General features: G+C 35.9%; 1 protein-coding gene across 1 annotated transcript; it reads left to right on the top strand.

Moving 5' to 3' along the window:
* Positions 1-953: 953 nt before the first annotated feature.
* On the top strand, positions 954-9,275 carry LOC144972745 (glucose dehydrogenase [FAD, quinone]-like). The gene is made up of 4 exons (XM_078914332.1): positions 954-1,331; positions 1,428-1,685; positions 5,805-5,989; positions 6,694-9,275. The coding sequence occupies exons 3-4, from the start codon at positions 5,857-5,859 to the stop codon at positions 8,406-8,408; spliced, it is 1,848 nt and encodes a 615-aa protein (XP_078770458.1). The 5' UTR covers positions 954-1,331; positions 1,428-1,685; positions 5,805-5,856; the 3' UTR covers positions 8,409-9,275.
* The last annotated feature ends 1,925 nt before the right edge of the window (positions 9,276-11,200 follow it).

Here is an 11,200-nt window from a genome sequence, read left to right on the forward strand (position 1 = left end):
GCTCTTGGAATCTACATCTGTTTCCTATTTGAACCAACTCCCCTCTTTCTCCCTTATTTTAGATGCTTTAACTGTAATTCTAGAAAATTTTACTATCCCATTTTCTTCCTTTTTACTGGCGCTGGTATGACCTAATCATGTTGCAAGCGCCGTAAAACCATTAAAAACAATCAATTTTCGAGGTTGCTTTCACTTTGAATGGGATTGCTTGGCTGGGTGGGGTCTTTTGCAGACGCGTTATTTATACAAAGCGAGAATTTCTTTCAAAGTCTTGATTTTGACTCTGTAAAAATTAAGCAATAAAATATTGTTGACGTAATGGAAATACATTTTACTTCATTTTATCAAAATCGGTTGTTCTTTCTTTTGTTTTAATTCTGGCAGTTTTTGACAAATCAGTTGTCAACCTTTGAAAATAGTTGCGTTTTACTATATATTATATATAATATATATATATATATATTATATATATATATATATATTATGGGGGGGGGGGGTCTTTGGTCAGATCATAGCTGTCGTTAACTTAAAGCCTAACACTGAAACTTGTATTTTTACTCAATTTCATGTTAGTGCTCCGCCTAGTGAATTGCTGTTAGTAGTGCTCAAGAAACCTATTGGTCCATTGGTTAAACATAATTGAATGCACCCACTATTCTCTCTTTTTTTGTGTATTATTTATTTTGGTGGTCTTGACCTTACATTGTGACGCACTTTTTTTTATCAATGTCAGGCTTTTGGAATGCTACGGTCAGTTTGACAAATTAGGGAACAGACAATGGTGTAGATAAAGATTTGAAAAAGTCGACGAAGACTGATTTTGGGAAATGTTTTTTTTCTTGTATTTTTCTTTGTTGTTTTGCCTGCTATTGTTTCATACACACTTTTCCAAATCTTTAAGGTCAGATTCACCCCTTACAACTCGGATTGAATATGGCGGCGGGTCACATTCATTTATCACTTTATATTTAAAGTAAGCAATACAAAACAATAAGAGAAAAATCCGACGTATACATTATGTGTCACGATTATTTATCTTGATAACCTAAGTAGGCACAGCCGTTACCAAAGGTTCAACAGCCTATGGGTTAAGTTGGTGTGTAAAGTATAATAGATGTAAATTACACGATCTGGGTCGACAGATATGTCTCTTATCAACGACTGCTTTTTGGTGTAACAATACACTGGGCACTACCATAACCTGGAAAGACATGTTTTTTGAAAATTTGGCCAGAAAACTCGTCCTTCAACTAACTATTCACCGATTTAAATGGCCCTCATCTTAGAAAAAAAAAAACAACTCTCAAATCTAGAACTTCGCGAAATCCCAGGTTTGAGAGTTTTTGACAAAAAAGAGTTATTTAAATCGATCAATATTTGAAGGACGAATTTTCTGACCAAATTTCCAATTCCGTGTTTTTTTTCAGAGTACGACAGCTAAATGGTTAAGAGCGTGGCTGTAAGAAAGAAAAGAAGCAATGCATAAATATAACATCTTGGATCAACCACCGAAATGTAGATCATTGAACACGTATAAATCTATGGTCTTTATCAACTTCTTATCATGCCATTAAAGTAACTCCGATCACAGCCTTCATTGTTGTATTGCTAGCCATAAGTGCACAAATCATCATTTTCTCCTATTCCTTAAGCTCGGAGGCTGATTTCAAGCATTAGCATTTATTGTAAGTACAATTTAATGTTATTGGAAACATTTTCATTGCTATATAACACGCAGTTGGCGCCACTCTGCTTTTGTAGCTGTCAGAAAGTTAAGCTTTTCGGCCGAAGTGCACTTAATTGCTTGTCTGATAACCAAAATAATGACGCAAAATATTGTCCATTACAAGAGTGTTAAACTAGGCACATAATTGCTTTCGGATGTCAACCTGCATATATGTACACGTCGGTTTCGGTCCATTTCGGATTGTTTACTGGTTTTGGTTTTCCTTTTATATTGGTCTTATTTTTTACACAAATTGACCCAATTATTACCAACTCGCTTTTAGAATCTTATGATCTGAGGTTGAACAGTTTTCAATAAAATGGACGTCATATGTTTTTGATTTTCATTAAATCCCATTATTTTTAACTTAGTTGGCATATCCTGTTAGTAAATCCATGATTACGATTGTAAATCATATTGTTTAAATCAGTTCACTCATAGATAGTGTTGATACAATAGTAGTAGTAGTAGTAGTAGTAGTAGTAGTAGGAGTAAGCTTCGCAGTCCGCGGGCAGGGAGGTACATACTATGTCTTCTATCCCCCTATGTCTGTTTTCCAACATGCTTTCTGTCTTTGTCTTGGAATGAGATTACTTGGTTTTGTCCTAGCCCCGGCTGGATACCTTGGCTAGGAGGGAAACAGTCAAATTGTATAGTTAGTTTTGGAAGATGATATTTTTTTCCTTGTAAATCATCTCTCTGTTATGCACTCTATTATGTTTTATTTATGTATTATATATAATTTGTAAACATTGAGTGTATTCCTCTTAGTTGGGACCTGTGCTTGTGTCTGGATGAGACTTTTAGGTGATCTCAATTTAAGTACACTGATAGTGTGCTCTTGGAATCTACATCTGTTCTCTTTTGAACAAATTCCCCTTTGTCTGCCTTATTCTTGGGTGCTTTAATTGTAATTCTAGAACTTTTTACTATCCCATTTTTCCCTTTTTACTGGCGCTGATATGACCTTAATGTGTTGCAAGCGCCATAAAACCCTCAAAAACAAAACAAACAAGCTTCGCAGTCCGAATGACGCTTGCTGAGAATTGTGTGATTCAGTCATGGTCGATAAGTATAGCTGCTCTCTCTATCGATGTTGTTAATCGTTTCCATTGGTCACGGTCCTGGGTCAGAGTTTTGAGGCTGTCAAGATCTTAGTTTTTCAGGGATTAATTCGGCCTCATCTGAATCCAGAAATTTCTGATATGTAGAGAGGTCCTGCATCAGGGTAAGTACTATTGATGTTGGTGGTCTCCCTACATATTTTTGCCATGAAGGAAATATTCTGTCATTGCAGTTTGGGCTGGGATGTTATCTTCTCGACGTAAGATGTGATCAAATAGCCTCAATCGCTGTTCTTTTATTATTGTACTCAGGCGTTGGACCCTGGTTTTTTCAAAGAGATCAGTATTTGAAATAGTCTCTGGCCAATAGATTCCGATTACACGACGTAATTGTTTACAACGGTATGAATCGAGACTTTCTAAGTTCTTTTTTGTGAGGCACCAGGTTCCACAATTATATGTGAATATCGGAATAATCAGTGCCTCGTAAATCTGTATTCGTTTATTCTCACTGATTATGTTATTTCTATTCCATAAATTTTGGAGTTAGTTGAATGCATTGGTGGCCAGCTGCTTTCGTTTCCTGATGTCTTCATTTTCGTTGATCAAATTGCCTAGTTTAAGTACACTTTTCCATTCATTTAAATTTCTGTTGATTTTTGTATATTCTGTTTTGGATTGATTTACTTTCAGATTCCATGCTTCTATGGTAGTTGATATTATAGACCACTAAATCGGAACAGTGTTCTAACATTTCAATTTCTTCCGACTCGTTGACATTGACATTGTCAGTTCTTCTTGAGTTGATGACGTTAAAATGATAATAAAGTAAAAGGAAATAAAAAAAGATTATCCTGGGTGGGGTTCCCAACCTCCCATAGTTGGCAGGGAGGTACTTGCTGTGTCTTCGATCCCCTGTATCTGTTTTCCATTTGCTCTCCATAATCGTCATGGAATGAGATTACTTAGTTTTGCCCTGACCATGACCGGAGTCCTTGGCTGGAAGGGAAGCAGTCGAATGTATAGTTATAGCTTTGGAAGATGATTTTTTTTTCCTGGCAAATCATCTCTCTGTAATGTGCTGTTATTTTTTTGTTAATTTTAACATGATTTGTAAACATTTGAGTGTGTTCCTCTTAGTAGGGACCTGCGCTTGTGTCTGGGTGAGGCATTTAGGTAATCTCAAACAAAATACACTGATTGATAGTGGACAGGGAGGTACTTGCTGTGTCTTCTATGTCCATATACCTGTTTTCCAATTGCGTTCTGTCTTTGTCTTGGAATGAGATTACTTAGTTTTGTCCTGACTCTGACCAGAGACCTTGGCTGGGAGGACAACAGTCGGAATGTATATTTATAATTTTGGGAGATGAATTTTTTTCCTTGTAAATCATCTCTCTGTTGTTTTTTATTTTTAACATTTGGTTTGTAAACATTTGAATGTGTTCCTCTTAGCGGATACTTGTGCTGGTGTCTGGGTGAGACTTTTAAGTGATCTGAAAGTAAGTGCATTGATAATGTGCTCTTGGAATCTAATTCTGTTGCCTATTTGAACCATTCCCTCGTCTAACTTTTTCCTCAAGTCCTTTTAATTGTACATCTAGAATGGTTTTACTATCCAATTTTCTTCCTTTTTACTGGTGCTGATATGATCTAAATGTGTTGCAAGCGCCGTAAAACCCTTAAAAACAATTTAAAAAATCAAAAGACGGATTTATGCGATTCACTGTTCTGGAAAACTTAGACACAATGTCCGCCCCGTCCTGTTGTTCTAAAATTAGTAAGCAGGAGAAAAAGGGGCTCAAAGTTATCACAATAGATGAGGATTTCACCATAAGTAATCTTCGCCGTTTGACAGAAGCCGGGAATTTTTCGATATTATTACAAAATGTATGGACAAATATTGACAAATGTATTGACCGAAAATGGGAATAAAGTCCCATCCAACAACAGTGAACCTATTGAAATATTATATTTTATATAATATATATATATATATATATATATATATATATATATATATATATATATATATATATATATATATATATATATATATATATATAATATAATATATATATATATATAATATCAAAAGATATATATATATATATATATATATATATATATATATATATATATGTGTGTGTCTGTGTGCAGTGTGTATATGGATGTCTTTGTGTGTATGTGTGTGCGTGTGTTGATCAGATGCATGTGAGCTTGTGTTCTTGTGTCCGAATCTGCAGTATGTAATGTTTTGATTGATGGTCAATCTGAAGCGCTTCGAAACGATATAAGCGCTATATAAATGTACATTTATTTTGATGATGATGATAATAATAATGATAGTGATGATGATGATGATGATGATGATGATGACAATGATAATGACAATGATAATGATAATAATGATAATAATACCATGGCGCCATTTGTTAAAGAATATTGAGGAATATTTTAAGATTGCAGGACATATATGTTGTGCGGCTATGCCGTCTAGTGGTAGTACACTCGCTTTCGGATTGGAAGGTCCTGGGTTCGAGCCTCGCTCGACGCATAGTTGAGTCCTTTGCAAAGGCTCTTTACTCACATTCTCTCACCGTACTCAGGTGTAAAATGAGTACCTGGCCGGAAACGACGTTGTCTCTGTCGGAAAAAAGTTTTAATATCGCCTAACAGGCGTCATGTCCAGTGAATCCTATATGTTAAGTGTTGCTGTTGGCCAGTGACCCTTGTAAAGCGCTTTGAGCACGTTTAGTGGATATTGCGCTATATAAAATCTCAATTTTTATATGTCTTACAAGGCCTGAAACGGGCCGGTTGGTTGGCTCCATATGCAAGTAAAATGAGTCAATCGATATGAAGTATAAACATTAATCTATGATTTGAGTCACACGTTAGAAACAGTCGTTAATGGTGTTAAAGGTCTAAGAGCATAATGCTGTGATACAAATCTCAATTATTTAAAGTTGCCCCCAAACTACTCTAGCTGTCTATGACTGTATTTAAACCAGATATTTCTACAAACCATCTCGTGAGAGAAACAGCCATCGCGCGATCATCACAATGTACAAATGGATATTAATCAGTGTTTTCTTGGTGCCCTTACTCAGCTTCCTTGCCTATAAACTCGCCATACAAAAATTCCTACAAACCCCACTGAAATTTGAGCCGAATAGCACATATGACTACATTATAGGTAAGATTTTAAATTTTTCTTTTGACAGTATCTATATAAAATAACTATCTTAATGAACAAAACAACTCTTTTTGTGTCAACTAAAATTTCTTTTGTAAGTTCGTTTTCAACGTTGAAAAGATTGTTATAGTGTTAAAACATAATGTTGGATTTCTAAACATATAAATTCATATATCGGGATAATATGTGACGAATTCTTATATCATTATGTCACCTACATTGCTCTGCAATCAAAAAGAATTTTCATAAAATGTCTATGAAATATTTATGTTCTTAAAATCGAAATACGAGCATATTATAAAACGAAATAAAACTTTTAAATAGTCTTAAACCTGAAACGTTTGACTAATTCTGGATCATCTTTATCTGTCCTTATATAAATCTAAAATGCTCTGGTCTAAATATTATATTCTTTGTATTTTATTTCAAATAGAAATCCCCTATGATATGCAATTACAGCCTATAATGTCACTTATACAAATAATGTGATGCTTCATAAGTCGTTAATTCGGTTTGATAATTTGCAAAGTAAAAATCAGAAAGCCTTATAATTATAATATGCCAAAAGAAAAATGTATCATTGCCTTGATGAGTAGACACAAAATTGCAACATGAAATAGTAATAAATGTATTCAAATTTACTGAGTAGCTAGAATAAAAAATCTATTACTTATATAATTTTTCCATTTTTAAAATATTTTCAGTGGGCTCAGGCTCTGCTGGCTCAGTTATAGCCAATCGCCTCTCAGAAGATAATGACGTCAGTGTTCTATTATTAGAATCAGGTGAAGATGACCGGGGCAATCAGATATCCTCGGTCCCAGGTTTGGCGTTTGAGCTTCTTAATTCTGAATCAGCGTGGCAACGAAAACTTGAGCCAAAGGCTGGCATTATGGAGGGATTTGAACATGATCGCTCTTTTTGGCCAAGTGGAAGACTTCTCGGAGGTTCAAGTTCAATAAATATGCTGCTCTACGTAAGGGGATCACGTCATGATTACGACAGATGGGCGGATTACACAGGAGACCAAACTTGGAACTACCAACACGTGTTATCTTATTTTAAAAAGAGTGAACGTGTTGTAGAAAAGAGTCTGAAAAATTCACCTTACCACAGTACATCTGGACTGATGCCTGTCACTATGAATAAAAATGATTCTTCTCTTTTGATAAATGACAAAATAATAAAGGCATTTCGAGAACTTGGTTATCCACTTAACGCAGATTATAACGGAGAAAGTATGAACGGTGTATCATATAGTCAAGTAAACATATTAAACGGAGAACGATTCAGTGGATCAAGATCTTTTATCCGTTCCGCATTGACACGAGACAATCTCGATGTGGTTGTCAATGCTCATGTCACTAAGATCATTATAGAAAATGACAGAGCAACAGGAGTTATTGTCGTAAAAAACGGCAAAACAATGACCGTAAAGGCGAACAAAGAGGTCATTATATCTGCTGGCGCTGTGGCGTCACCTCAGCTTCTCATGCTTTCTGGAATTGGTCCCAGAGACCATCTGAAAGAAATGGGTGTACCTTTGGTCAAAGATCTTCCTGTCGGTCAAAATCTACAAGGCCACGTCATGTACCCCGTTACATTTTCTATAAACGAATCAATTTCAGTGCCTATGAAGCTGCATCAAAGTATTCTGGAACACATCAAATACTCAGTTCCTTCTCTATTTGAATATGTCTTCTACCGCACTGGTACTTTGAGCCTAAACGGGCTTCCAATCTTAGCGTTTCATCACACTAACAAAGAGAAGAGTTTGACAGAAGGGCCTGACCTCCAGCTTCACATTAGTCTAGCAATGTTTCCCCGATATTTTATGCACTTGTTGCATATTAAAGAGTCTCCCAAGAATGAATGGGAATTAGACAGTGATACTTCCGCTCATGGTTGGACGTGTTTAACCTCACTTCTACGACCGAAAAGTAGAGGCAGTGTTACTCTTCGCAACCTTAATCCGATGGCATATCCAGTCATTCAGGCCAACTATTTGGATCATCCTGATGACCTTGACCTTTTAGTAAAAGGTGTAGAAGAATGTATTAAAAGTAGCCACACTAAAACACTGAAACGCGTGGAATCAACGTTAGTTGACAAAAAACAACCAAGAGCTTGCAGGCAATATACAATTGGGTCGAAAGAATACTGGTCTTGTGTGATAAAACTGCTTCCCCTCACAATTTATCACCCCGCGGGTACATGTAAAATGGGACGTTCCGATGACCCTACATCTGTCGTGGATTCACAATTAAGGGTCAAGGGCGTGAAAGGTTTAAGAGTGGTGGACGCATCCATCATGCCATTTTTAGTCTCCGCCAATACGCATGCGCCCACAGTCATGATTGCTGAGAAAGCTGCTGATATGATTAAGGGACTAAAACCCTTGCCACCTATAAACGTTTAAAATAATATATTATTGAAATATGTTGATGTGATACTATTACTATAATTGCTTTGATATTGATTAGAATCATGAATTGGATACTTTATTTTTTAGAACATGCTTTAATCTTACTTGATAAAACCATATTACTTCCGTGTGGGGTTCCTGATCTCCCATAGTGGGCATGGGGGTACATACTATGTCTTCTATCTCCTTATATCTGTTTTCCAACATGCTTTCTGTCATTGTCTTGGCTAGCTGGGAGGGAAACAGTCAAATGCATAGTTATTGTTTTGGGAGATTATATTTTTTTCCTTGTAAATTATCTCTCTGTTATGAATTATTCTATTTGTTATTTTGAATGTATAATATAAGCATTTGAGTGTATTCCTCTTTGTTGGATTTTGTGTTTGTGTCCGGATGAGACTTATAGGTGATCTCAAACTAATTACATTGGTGGTATGCTCTTGGAATCTACATCAGATCCCTATTTGTTCCCAGTTCCCCTATGTCTTACTTTTTCTTGGGTGCTTTAATTATAGTTCTAGAACTTTTTACTATCCCATTTTCTTCATTTTTACTGGCGCTGATATAACCTAGATAAATGTGTTACAAGCGCTGTAAAACCCTTAAAATCATAAAAACAAACTAACCATATTACTTCAGCTCATGTTATGTAAATCTGAACCGTTAATTCAGAAATCAATATGTAATTATTGTCTACTATAGAAAATGTAACTCATGCTACGAAATTAAGAATTTAAATTCAGCTTTCGGTGTTTTATTATCTCCAACATTTTAATAAATGGTTGCTGATTTCACTGAGTCATACGACTGGAAAACAATCATTTGAAGCGGTGCAATAAAACAGTGACAGTATATACGAAAGCATGTGTTGTCTGTCTTTTTCATTATAACCCCCCAAAAAAACTAGCCTTGTCTATGGTCATTTCAAGTTTAATAATCGTAGGCAATCAGAGTCTTACTCAGTGGCGTAGGGCCTGAAAGGCTATTAAGGCTAAGCCACAGGTCGTCATTGTCTTGAAAGTATGTAAGAATTTAACAATAAAAAGTAACACTTTTAATTTTCTGTTTCACAAACAATGAAATTCATTGTTGACCTGGTGTTAAAAAACCCTTACAGAGCCTCAAAACTTGAACCAATCACACCGCTTTGAATTTACTACAGCTCGAGTTGTACTCGTGCCACTGACCAATCAGTACAGCGTGTGGCTTTAAGGGTTGAGAAGGCTTGCAGCCATATTCCCACGGCACAACCAGGCGATGCATTGACTGTGCTATGACTGTGGGCATCAAGAGGCATCTTGACGTTGAACTGAGTCATTGTGGCTGTCTTACTCGCAGCCACACACAATGACCTAATTGTTCCATTAATGACAATCGTGTTGTACCTGTTACCCATCCCTCTTTGAGGCGTGTCAGGCATGTGATATTGAATTCCCCATTGTCCCTTTTAACTTGAGTGTGTTAATCGGATGTGTGCATTGTTTGTTTTTAAAATTTTAATTAATTGCTATTAAGTGTGATGAATCACGTTGATTACCTGTCGGCTATAAATACCAGTTCTTTGAATGGGGAAAATAAACTTTTGATTAAAAGTCTCGGTCCCCATCAACCAAAAGATTTTGTACTCACTATTAAAGACGGGAAACAATCGGTCATTTAATTTGATAAAGATTGGTATAGTCGTTTTCCTTGGCTATCGATGAGAATAGAAAATAAGAGTTTATTTTCTTTTAATTGTATTTTGTTTGGCGATAACAGCAATACAGAATTGTCTTGGACAAGAAGTGGATTTACCTGTTTGAAAAAATTTAACACAGAGAGCATTGAACCATCAGAAGTCTTACTTACATTTAAATATCACCACTAGATTGAAAACCGTTGGTACTCTTCACATAGGTGCACAGATTGACAGTGGCTATCGCTTATCCTTAGCCAGGCATGATGAACAAGTTACAAAGAACATACAAATTTTGGTAAAATAATTGAGTGCATCAAATTCTCTCTCTCTCTCTCTCTCTCTCTCTCTCTCTCTCTCTCTCTCTCTCTCTCTCTCTCTCTATATATATATATATATATATATATATATATATATATATATATATATATATGCGACAACCCATCTCAAATCCAGCCCCATGCTCCTATATGACCAGGCTACGCCGCTGGTCTTACTATACCTCTATGTTTGGGACTACGTGCACCCATTTGCAGATCTGATATCCGAAAGTAATTATGGGCTCGATTTAACGCTGTTGTAATGGAAGATATTTTGCACTGTTGGACGTATTTCCATTACACAATGAGTCCATAAGAAATTGGGTTACCAGACCTGCAAATATGTACAAGTAGATTTGATCGAAAGCATAATATGTTCTTTTACAGATGGAAAACTCCCATAGTGGGCAGGGAGGCTTTTACTGTGTGTTCTCACCCCTTATATCTGTTTTCCAATATGATTTCTGTCTTTGCCTTGGAAAGAGATTACTTGGTTTTGTCCTGGCCCTGGCACAGTCCTGGCTGGGATGGTAACAGTCAAATGCACAATTATTTTTTTGGGAGATGCTATTATTTTCCTTTTAAATCAATACTCTGTTATTGTTATATATTATTATATTTGTTATTTTCAATGGATAATGTAAACATTTGAGTATATTCCTCCTTGTTGGATCTTGTGCTTGTGTCCGGATAAGACAAAGTACATTGGTTGTATGCTCTTGGATTCTACATTAGATCCCTATTTGTTCCCAGTTCCCATTGTCTTATTTTTTCTTGGGCGCTTTAATTGG

The sequence above is a fragment of the Berghia stephanieae genome, chromosome 5, assembly GCF_034508935.2.
Source record: "Berghia stephanieae isolate SIO BIC M18660-M18661 chromosome 5, UCSD_Bste_1.3, whole genome shotgun sequence".
Taxonomy (NCBI): domain Eukaryota; kingdom Metazoa; phylum Mollusca; class Gastropoda; order Nudibranchia; family Aeolidiidae; genus Berghia; species Berghia stephanieae.